General features: G+C 34.4%; 1 protein-coding gene and 1 long non-coding RNA gene across 2 annotated transcripts in view; both read right to left on the reverse strand.

The window, feature by feature from the left end:
- LOC136795485 (uncharacterized) overlaps positions 1 to 1,125 on the reverse strand; it is a 136,036-nt gene extending 134,911 nt beyond the window's left edge. The window contains exons 1-2 of the long non-coding RNA XR_010843117.1: positions 977 to 1,125; positions 686 to 883 (exon numbers count right to left, since the gene is read on the reverse strand). This is a non-coding gene — a long non-coding RNA (uncharacterized lncRNA). The remainder of the gene's footprint in view (positions 1 to 685; positions 884 to 976) is intronic.
- Positions 1,126 to 7,174: 6,049 nt separating this feature from the next.
- The window catches only part of LOC106687155 (uncharacterized), a 29,466-nt gene continuing 24,402 nt past the window's right edge, over positions 7,175 to 12,238 (reverse strand). Inside the window, exons 7-8 of the mRNA XM_067046200.1 lie at positions 7,438 to 7,653; positions 7,175 to 7,353 (exon numbers count right to left, since the gene is read on the reverse strand). Coding sequence (XP_066902301.1) covers positions 7,181 to 7,353; positions 7,438 to 7,653 — 389 coding nt within the window. The 3' untranslated portion in view covers positions 7,175 to 7,180. The remainder of the gene's footprint in view (positions 7,354 to 7,437; positions 7,654 to 12,238) is intronic.

Genomic DNA, 12,238 nt, shown 5'->3' on the forward strand with positions numbered 1-12,238 from the left:
TAAATTATAAACACACTGTGATTTAAAAAAAAAATGATATTTTAAACAATAAACTGAAGAGGAGAGTAGCGTTAAGGTTAAGTTTATTTTGAATTATAAGGAAAGTACCCTACATAAAGCAAATGGACCATTATTGACTTTTATAAAAAGAAAATACATTACAATGTTAATAAAATATAATTATTTTTTTTTTATATTTCATAAAAATACTACTAATAAGTACTAGCAACTGTTCTGAAAATTGTTTGCTGTCACTACATCGAATTGAACAATCATTAGTTTTCAATTCTTTTTTAAACGTGAAAACTTAACCATTTTTTCTTAATATTTTTATTGTTCAGTGATTGTCGTACCAAGCGAGAGTAAAACACAATAGATTGAACATCATCAACCAAAATTAAGTATTGACTATTTTAGATAAATCATAAATTAGTAAAAATAAATCAGGAAATAGAGATTAAAAAAATAATAACACTCTTAAAACATTAAATTCTCATCTCAGCTCTCAACACAGGTGACTCCATTTTTTATTTAACTCTGTGATCTCAAACCACTTTGGAAATTCTAAATTTCCACAGATCACTAGGGAAATAAAAATTAGCAAAAGATTGGTTTATTTAATGGTTTATAACTAGAAAATGAAAAGCAGTGTAAATGGGAAAATTTTAATTATCATCATAAATACCTCCTTCAGATGTGTGAAACTTGGTGAAAAAAAATGATGTACAGTCCCAAACAGAGGGCACACAATCACAAAATCCACAACAAAAACCTTTTAGTATCACATTTAGACACACTATAAACATGAGGGTAAAAACCCAGAACCGAAACACATCAACACAACACACCAGACTGCCAAAACTCAACTGACGCCCTCAAGTACCTAGATATAAAATACGAACAATCAAAGACAGAAATTATTAAAAATGGATTTTCTCAATCCAACAGTTGAAGAAGTGATTAGAGGCTAACTCACGGGTATAATTACAATTTATTGAAATATTAACAAAACGTATTATAGTCTAGTCGCAGAAAGACACCCAAGCAGCATGTGAGGACATCTAGCGTCACAAACTCTAACTAATTTTCAAAAAGGGTTTCGTTAATACGCGGATAAAGAATTTAAATAAGATAGAAATAATTTCTATAACATTTACATCTATATCTCATTATCAAAACAATATCAACTTACAGTCATTATTTTAGTTATCAGATCTAAACTAAAGATGGCAAAGAGATTTCATGTGTAGTCAGCAGAACCAAAGGTTCAAAATGTTTTTCTATAATTAAAATGTGAGATGAGCATTCATAAAACAGAAATTTGTAAAATTATATTCGTAACTACTGTTAATGTGCGCATGATTTTCTTTTCTTTTTCCTAATTTTAGTGAATAAATTAGTGATTAAACAAATATATCAAAATTTTTATTTTACTAACTAATATTTATTTTAACTAATTACATTTTCTTTTTCTTTTACGCTTCAAAATTTTATAAATCATTCTAATCTAAAAAAAATATTTAACAGGATAAAAAAACAACGTCAATAGAACTCATAATGAGTCTTAGGTTGTGTCTTTGATAAGCAGAAGCATTGTTACTTACCTAACAGGTAATAACAGTACTAAAAAAAAAAAAGTATAACAAGAATCACACCCAATGCCAAGGTTCCTCAACCTCTACCTACTAAAGGGTCAGGTGACCAATTTATAGAACCAAGGTTTGCTCCTGAGGGGCATGGTATTAGTTAGGTGGTATTGGTGGTTGGAAGGAACACATGGAAAGAAATAATTAGAAGACAAATATTTGGTACCTTATTTAATTTTGCATCTTCCCTAAGGTAAGCCTACATTAAATCTAAATAAAGCTAAGGGATATCACCTTTTGTATTTTAATTATATCTCTAATATTTAGTGTAAGGAAAACTTTTGTCCAATAGGTAAATTGATTTATCAAGAACCATATTGATGGTCTTCGTTAATTTTCTTTACTTATTCCGTGATTCGAATAGAATTATAATATTTTATATCACACCAAATGCTGCGAGATTCTCCTAGTTATTCCAGTCATAGTTTACAAATACGGTTTTCTATAACTTTTTATGGTATTTCAGTTGGGGATCAGAATTTCCAGTCTAATGGCATATTGTTTGTGCCACAATATAATTTTATTTATACTTGAGAAACAGCTTCCCAACACGCCTTGGCTAGTTCACTAGGAGTATTGTCAATTATGGCTAAACAGAAATTTCTACCTTACTAGGTTATTCTAACAATGGTTCAGAATTATTGTTTTCTGAATATAATACTATTGAAGTATTAAACTGTTATTCAATATATACAAATGTCACCACGTTAATGCCATTTTCATTTCTAATTCCTATCATGATCAAGTAAACTTCGGGTTTGTGATCCAGAAAACTTCATGTAAATTTATGAATATATATCCTTACAAAGGATATTTTTTAAGTATTGGTTTCAGAGAAGTCTTAACAATATATCAACCAATATTATATCACTAAAAAAAAGTTTCATCTCACAAAGTGGAAATAAGGTTATTCTTAATTAAAAAGCAAGTACCAAACCAATAGCAATAATCATGGCTCTGTAGAGCTATTGTGTATAATTAGTTCTGGCACCAATTTAAGAGGTGAGGTATTTAACATCAGAAGGGTATGGCAAGTCCTAAGTTATGTGCTTTAGGTCCTTGCTAGAACAGATACTCACTCAGTAAGATATTCTGTTACAGCCAAGAACGTAGCAAGTTCTACAGGTATTAAACAGAGGGAATAGGAAGGAGGAAAGATAATAGTAGAGGTAGAGTAGAATAATAACACAGTTACCGTACTGAACCACTAATGTATTGTAATATGCTCTTTTTTAGTAAATAGTATATTTTGATGTATAAATGGTTTTAATATGTTTTATTTTATGTATCATTTTAATATTCATTGCTTTGTTTATCCAAAAAGCAAACTAGCCAAGTTTCATTGTTTATAATGGCTTCGTGACACTATAAACTAGATGGCGGTATGTTGTCAATGCCACATTGAGTAAATTCAAATATCATAAAAACTATTTTAACTCTTCCCATCATAATTGAAGATACAGTAAATTAAAGGAAAATTAGAAATCAAGGAATAGTGCAAATGAATAATATTCAGAAAATAAATCATTTGGAAAAATCCCTAACTGTTGGGGGGACAATGATGTTTACATGTAACCTCAAGGCAGGTTACCTTTGGCTGGAATAAGCTCTCTTGGTTCTGGGACTTCAAGGAGAGAGGAGGTATCTTCATCAATTTCTGTCCAGCATGAAGGAAGAAGCCATATTGGACAGGAGAACAAAGAAACAGCATTTATGGAGGCAAGCACAAAGAACATCAAGGATATCAACAGGAAGAAAGTGAGCTTGGTTAGTTTTGTTATAACTAAATTAGAATACATTTGTATAATAGATTTAAATTAAATTAATTGAGATTATTGTAAATGCCTGTTCTGATTGTCTAGTAACACACGCCCTGAGATTAAGAGTCTCTCTCAGTTTCTTTTTATATAATAAAATTAAGAGTCTTTTATATTATTAAATTTGAATAAATTATATTATCCATTTAAGAGTAAAGTTCTTAATTTGAACCCAAGTTCTCTCTTTAATATTTGAAAAAAGTAAAAAACTATTCAGATTCTTTTTATTTTATTTTTTATATTTTTAAAATTATTACAGTATATTATTACTCACTGCATGCAAAGGAGGTGAATTCGTAAGGCAGATTGAAGGTCCTTTGCTAAGATTGCAGTAATGGTGCTTAAGAGCTTAAAAACACCATTGAGAGATACAATGTATAAGATGATAGCTTTTAGTGATTGGACCAGATGATTCTATTATGGTCTTTATTCATTATAGTAATGCAAAAATTAATAAAATAATATAATAAATGGTTATTCACAAGTTAAGTTAAACTATTTACACAATTACATCAAATGAATATGTGATGATAATTTGACTGAAAACTGTAATGGTTCACGTCTCGGCAGTTAGATTACACCAGGTTGGCCCACAATGGTTTTAGTGGCAGCTAGAGTAGTAATAGTATAGAGCAGTAGATAGTAGCGGCGATACAGCTCCCTACAAACCAAATACAGTACTACTTTCCTAGTAACCGAGCCTCTAGTAGAACCAATATTTCAAATTAGCATCCACTAAGATCCTTTACAACCGATTTTAATAAACCTACTGTACTGAAACTTGGAACGTTCCATGTACTAAAATCTCTGGTTTTCAATATGCGTCATGGATTTATTCAATAGAGGCCACTTCTATTGTCAGCAGACTTAGTCGGGGGGGAACTCAAGTTCCACCAACCATCTCTAGATTGTCAGAAACATTCCCTCACCACATGAGATCCAATTGGCAGTGTGTGTTACAGTCGGTAAAATTAAATGAATAAACTATTTCGAAAATTTGAGGAAGAGAATGTTTAGAAATAATCTGGCATATGAATAAGTTTATGTAATAATAATAAAAGGAAGGGTAGAGCCATTCCAATTTTGAATAGGTGACAATTGCTGGAAGAGATTAGGAAAATTTGACGAAACAGAACGTAAAAAGGGTTATTAATGTAAAACAATAATAACAAATTAATGTAAAACATTCACACGTAAATCTTAAAAAATTGTAGATAGTTTTTGGCAATTTATGATTTTAGAACATGTCATATCAAAAAAGTGTCCGATCTAAATCCGATTTACTGACAGAAATGGTAAAAAACGCACCCTATTCCAATAGAAATTCCAGAGTTTGGTGCGCTGGAGAACTGTATATGGTTAGTAAATTAACAACAGCCACAAAAGATGTAACACATACCAGTGTTATGACTAAACAAATCAAACCAAATTCCAAAAATTATTGACATTAATTGTGATGAATACAAAAACTGAGACACCCTGTATATTATGCTGTACCCCTGTATACTGGTAAGAAGCTAGGATTTGGAATAGGGATCACATTTGGAACCAATCAGCCACCAGTTCTCCAAGTTGAGGGAACACCTACTCTGATGCATATAGCACACAACACCAAGGTCATTTACAGTACACACCCTAGAAATACCTTTCATCAATCTAAAAAAAAATCTATTATAAGAAGCAAATGAGATTCATTTCAAGCGTCCTCAAAAACTCGTAATGTAAATTACAAGGCCAAATTCACAAGGTGTCAGTCAAAATTATTTCAATAGTGTTCCCACGTTTCCAATGGATGTTGATAATAAGGACGAACAGTTAAAAGAGCCAGCTGCATTGAAGAAGACTGTCTTCCCAGACTGCACAAACTGAGTTAGAAGATAAGGGATTTAGTAATGAAGGGCCAAGCCCAGATGAGATAGGTGGGTGCAGTGAAAACTACTCTTCCCTAGCCTTCATAAGGTATAAGGAATAGTGAAAAGCCCATCCTACTCTGACCACATCTGACTATGGGAGGCTAACGAAGCCAACCTAAAGGCGGACACAATCAGCATGATGCCTAGAATGGAAGGTGAGGTGTTAAAGACTCCCACGATAAAGCAGGTCGATCTCAAAAAGAAACTAAAATGGTAACAGAAGCTCACAAATAATTTCATGACACGATTATGAGAATCAAGACAGTTTGAAGGCAATCAGGAAGCAACTGATGTTCTCGATGGAAGAAGAATTCTTTCGAAGGACCAAGGAAATGATCCAAATGAAGAAGAGGAGGTTGGGAAGGCTATTGTGAAAATGAAGACAGGTAAAGCTTTCTTTTGCATTCTTAGACCTAAAGGCAGTATTCGACTCAGATCCCCAGAATGAGATATGGAACTCCTTGAAGGCAAAAAACATCCCAATAAAGGTTTTAAAGGCTATAAAATCAACTTATCAAGAGCCAAAAGGTGTTGTATGCCTCAATGGAAGGGTGTCAAGAGTATTTAGTCCTGGAAAAGTAGTGAAACAGGGTTATTCTCTAAGCCCCCTTCTCTATATTGTGTATAAGGATGAGATCTCCTCCATCTGTAAAAGGCGCACAGCAGGAATGTACATGAGCCAATGGAACCTATTTTCTGTCGTAGTACAGTTCCTCCTATATGCGGATGACATTGTTCTTACTGTACATTCCCCCGAGCGACTTCAGCAGGCAGTAATGGAATGGAATGAAGAATTGGAGAGGAAGGGAATGACCATCAATCCCCTGAAAAGCAAAATACTTCAAGTCGGTAGAACTCAGGAGGATATCAGGATTGTCTGTAATAAAGAGGTGACAGACTATACCTATATGGCCATGACAATCAATAGGTCTAGAAAAGTAGATTCAGAAGTCTCAAACAGAATATCGAAAGCCAATTCCGTCTACTATACGATCTGCAATACTGTTATCGGAAAAAAAAGAGGTGGGGCAGGATGTGAAGCTCTACCTGTTCAAATCTATCTTCTTACCGATACTTCTTTATGTAGCAGAGAGCTGGATCCTGAATGAGGAGTTACAAAGCCATGTTACTGCAACAGAGATGAAGTTTCTCATGAGAATTATGGGGAAAACGCAAAGAGACTGTGTCAATCGAGTGCCAAGACATTATGGTGTACCAGGAAAAGGAGCTAATAAGTTGGCTAGGAATGGGTCTGAAAGCATTTCCATTACTCCCAGAGTCCATTTGTGGGACAAGCTTAAGCTACGAAGAAAGTAAAATATAGTCTGCTAGGTAAAAAACTAGCCAATACTGGCAAAACAGAAACAAAAGCACTCAAATTTGTTAAAAGCACCCTGGGCCTGTACCTATTTTCGTATTATGAAAATATAACTTTCACACAAACTTCCATGTTTGATTAATTTGAAATTTCTGATTTATTTTACATCTTCAATATCAATAAATTGTTGAAAAATGCTGGGCTTAATGAGATTTAATTGATTCAGAACTTTAGGCAGCAATTTGATTCTCAAAATACGTAAGTAAAAATATGAATTGGTGACAAAAGAAATGCTTCTACACTTTTAAAATCATTAAAATATTCCTAATGTTTCTATTCAAGCTGTGTTATACTGAGAATAGTTCAAGCGCTCCAATGCAACTTCAATTTCAAACAATTATGTAATTAATTAAAATCAATTTTAGAAGTGAAAAGTGATATTTATATAATTAAAAAAATTAAGAATCAACTGATACTTACATTTATTCAATCTGACAGTTCAGAAAAAAATAGCCTGTCACCTTGGAATGACTTTGGGGGCCAATCAGTTTGTGTGTTGAACAGATTAGCCATTTCATTTATTGTTTCAGTAGTTTTTGAAGCCTTAGCTATGCTATCAACTACTTTTTCTTCTATCAAGAGTAACTGCACAATATCGACTAATAGAAAACAAAACATGATTTTGACTCTGACTAAAATACTAATACTAATTACTAGACTGCACAAAAATTTTAAGAACTTACAATCCTCGTTATTGGTATTAAATTCTTTGAACTGTTCTGGGCTTCTATGTATAAGTTTCACAGTGTCCAAGAATCGTAGAAACATACCATAACGGTCACCTATATTTTCCGAAAAATATTTGTCAAAATCAATCATTACATACAAAATTTTTACTCCACTTTGTATTATTTCAAGTAATTGACAACTTAGCAAGTATGTCAGTCTATTTTCGATACCTGTAATAAAAAAGTAAAAGAAAAACTTATAATTTTTATGCTAGCTCATTTATAAACATATGCATGTAACTATCTTTATTTAAATAGCCTTGAGTTAACACTTCTAATTCCAAAAATCATAAGATCTATCAATAATAGATGCAACTTACATTAAAACTCTTTCAAAGTTTCAGTCATCATACAAGCAAAACCACTCTTGATCCAAACTACATGCTATTCATTGTTCTTAATTTTACAAATTTCTAATTTGCTTACAACTTAAAAGTATTGATGCACCCAAAAATTTAACATAAATATTTATTCATTATGTGAGTGATTTTTATTATCAATTGTCAATACAAAACAAAACAATTATTTACCTACAGATTCATTAATACCTACAAATCTGTTTTAAAAAAACATTACTGAGTGAGAAGCTGTGGTCACCAAATATGGGTTCTAGCTGTGTAGTTTTGAAGGATTGCTAGGTTAACTAAGGTATATAGGTAGCAAATAAATGTAAAAGGTTGGGTACTTCCAATTTTCTGATATACTCTTTGGGTTTAGATTAACATTAGAATTTTAAGTATCTAACCTTGACATGTCATTGTAAAACATTTTATTTAAGAAAACACAAGAATTTTCATTTAGCACTCAATATCTTATAAACTAACAACATAATAATAAATTATGAATATTGTTTATAAAGTAAAGTAAATTTGTAAATATTTGAGACCTATTAATTCAATAATTCTTAAAATACAGTTTTTCAAAGAGTAAAAAACCTGCCAGGCATAGCCACCCTATCTCAATGAACTTGACTGTATCTGTCTCATTAAAGCGTCCATACAGGTCTCGGTTCTTTCTTCAGTGCCTGACAGTCCTGTCTTTTACAGGTCCAAAGAGGTCTCTGAAGTGTTGGTTAAATTTCATCTTAATTGAAGGAGTACGGTCTCATTATGTGGGTAGGTATTTGGATCGGTCCGATAGAAGTAATGTTATTTTTTCATTGTAATCTGAACGGTCCATAACAGTCTTTATCAGCTTTCTTCTTCTACTTCACTGGCTCTACACTCCGCGAGGGAGCAAGGCCCCTTGAAACCTCGACCACCAATCATCTCTCAGCTGTGCTGCTGCTCTCCAATTTCAAATATCCAAAATGGACCAAGCATCATCTGCCACACTTTCAGCCCAGTGTTGCATAGATCTTCTGACTTGTCTCCATTCTTGTAATCTTTTGTCTAGTATCTTCCTCAGGGTTTGGTGCTCGGCCATGCATGGTCTAGGGAGTGTCCAGCAATCCAATCCGTAGGTCATGATGGAGTTTCATAAAGATGTGTCTTTGGTAGTCCTTGATACTTCTCTACTGCTAAATTGCCTCTGGAGGAGTCCAAGGTAGTACCTAATTGGAGCCATCATCCCATATTGGATTTCAAGATTGCCGTTTCTGGAGTTTCCAGATAGATAAATTTTTCTACTTTCTCTAAGGTGTACTGACCAACGTAAATCTGTCCAACAACATAAACCCTACCATGGGGTTGGCATGCATATATTTTGTCTTTGTTTTGTTTACAACTGTCTCATTATTGCAGTTTCCCTTTTGTAGGCCCCAGAATGGTGTCTCCCAAAGCTCATTCCAATAACATCGATGTTGTCAGCAAAGGCTAGTATCACAGCTGACCTGTTGAATACTGTCCCACCCACCTGGATTTAGAACTCCACACTGCACGCTCTAGACTGAAGTTAAAAAGAAAGCATGCTAAGCAGTCCTCCTGTCTGAGTACCTTGTGTGTGCAGTCTCTCGATTGTACTTCCTTAAATTCAAACACAATGGCTCACCTCCTTCATTGTCATCCGGACCAGACATACAGTTTTGGTGGGATCCCTAGCTCTAGCATTCCATCCCTCTATTCAACTCCCTTGTTCTCTACAATAAAATTCTAAGAGAGAACATCTCATAGACTTCCTTTGCATAAGTCCTGTTTGATAGTAGCCTATTTTTTTTTTTCAGGAAAACGGAAGAAGTCTCCCAACCAGTATCCTTGAGAAGTTCTTGAAGGCTACCAAAAGCAAGGAAACAATGATAGTACGAACATTCCAGGATATTCCCTTTTCATACATGCCCCTACAGGGCATATAAAAACCATTTTGCACCACTCACTGGGCAATTCTTCCCTTTCCCATATGTCAATGAGAGGGTTGTGCAGAAATTTCACCACTGATTCATCACCATGCTTGAACATTTCAGCAGACAGGCTATCCAATCCTGGGGCTCTGACATAGTTCAACTTTTCTATAGCGAGTTCAACTTCATCTCCACCTGCGGTATCAAGCTCTTCTTCAGGTATCTCAACAATATTACCCTCAGTACTACCATCACCCTCCAGCAAAGTGCAGAAGTGATTCTTCCATCTGGTAAGGATCTTTTCCTTGTCCATGACCAAGGTTCCATTTCAGTCTCTGAATGTAATCACATGTGGTTTAAATGGTTTCTGGCTATTGTTAGCGAGTTGTGAAAGTCTCCTTATACCACTGTCACGCCTGATCAGCTCCATTTGAGCTAGTTGGACTTGATGCTATCTTCTTTTCCTCTGCCTATGAATTTTCTTTTCGCTTCTCCTTTTTGTCTATATTCGTGAACCGAATTCTGAGTGTCTTCATGTTTCACTTGCCGAACTAGTTCCCCCCACCAGACACCAATACCAAATACTTGAAGACCATTGGTAAAGGAAAAAAGGTAGATCTAAGGGTAGGGTATCTCACATGAGATACAACAAATATCAACAAATGAGCTTTTTCTTGAAAGGACACGTGTGATGAAAATTTGATTGTACATGATAGCAGGCATCAGTCAGGTCAGTGGTTATATATTGACGAAAGACCAGGACACACACCAAAATCAAATTTGCATCCAAAATAAAATTATTGGTTTTTGTGTGGTAGTCAATGGCAGGAATAATTTATTTCTCCTTTTTACCCAGAGGTGAAACCATAACATCCACATCATACTGCACTGATATTGACATAAAGCATCAAAAACTTGTCAAAAAACAACTGATAGTAGTCAATTGGAAGCGACCTATACTCTTACACGACAATGCCAGACCTCATGTTTCACAAAAGACAGTGAAGAAACTTTTTTTTTCTTCTTTTTTTTTTTTTTTATTAATCCCCCTTCCTTGCCATTTCTGGTATACGGGGTTACACAGTGAAGAAACTCAACACGCTGTGTTACACCCACTAAGGTGGTAGAGTATGCTTCCCAGACTTATCTCCAAAATATTTCCATCTGTTCAGAAATTTGAACAACTTCCTTAAAGGTAAAATTTTTGAAAATAATTCTCAGGTCAAAAACACATTTTCCTATTTCCTTTCTTTACAGAACTCTGAATTTTTCAATTCTGAGATAGAAAAGTTGATAACACATTGGGGAAAATGAGGGTGAGTATTTTGAATACAAATGTTTTGATTTCATAAAGTTGTTAACTAATTAACTGAAGTGTAAAACTAAATAACTGTGTAAAACTGACATTTCATATGAAACGACCCAATATAGCAAATGCTAATTATAATGTTAATTCTAAATCCGCATTCTGGATTGAAAATTCAATCAAAAAACAAGAATCAAAATCTTTGAAAACCCATTAACTGACTTCATATCAAAGAAAACAGCAAAAGTAATAATAAATCTTCTAACTTCGGAAACCCAATGAACAATGAATAAATTAATAAAACCTACCTTCCCATTCCTTCCAAAAACAAAAAAATTAATTATATTAATAAGTAACCTTACCTCCTAGAGCAGTCACCCCTTCTGAGGTCAAATATCAACTAAGGATGCTAACTCCTCGTAAATCTCCAGAGTATGATCTTCTGACTCCTCAAATCCTTCGCCAACTTCCTCCCAAAGCTATAATATTCCTTACACATCTCTATAATTGTATCCTAAGAACAACCCACTTTCCTATCCTTTGGAAACATTCCATTATAATTCTCTTTCCAAAACCAGGAAAACCTCCTAATAATCCTGCTTCCTATAGACCAATCAGCCTACTTCCAATCCTCTCAAAAATTTTTGAAAAAATCCTCCTTAAACGTATCCTATCTATAGTTGAATCACAGAGTTTTCCTGCACATCAATTTGGATTCTGCCCTAGGCACTCCACAGTTCAACAAGGCCTCAGAGTCATTGACTATATCTCTTCAGCTCTTGAATAGAAACAATACTGCTCAGGTGCCTTTCTGGACATAGCGCAAGCTTTTGACCAGGTATGGCATTCCGGATTGATTTTCAAACTCAAATCCATATTACCCCAAACATTATATCTTACCCTTCGCTCCTACCTCTCAGATCATTCCTTTCGAGTTCGCAGTGGTTCTGAGTACTCAAATATCTACCCCATCGAGGCAAGACTTCCCCAAGGCAGTGTCCTGGGTCCTGTCCTCTACATCCTCTTCACTGCTGACATTCCCATCACTCCATACACGTTTCTGGCAACATTTGCCGATGATACAGCTATCCTATCCTCCCATCCCGATCCTGTAACAGCCTCATCCAATCTCCAAACACACCTCACCCGGATTGAGCAATGGTGCAACCAATGGC

The sequence above is a fragment of the Halyomorpha halys genome, unplaced genomic scaffold (genome assembly GCF_000696795.3).
Source record: "Halyomorpha halys isolate HHAL.00 unplaced genomic scaffold, Hhal_1.1 Scaffold919.1, whole genome shotgun sequence".
In the NCBI taxonomy this organism is placed as follows: domain Eukaryota; kingdom Metazoa; phylum Arthropoda; class Insecta; order Hemiptera; family Pentatomidae; genus Halyomorpha; species Halyomorpha halys.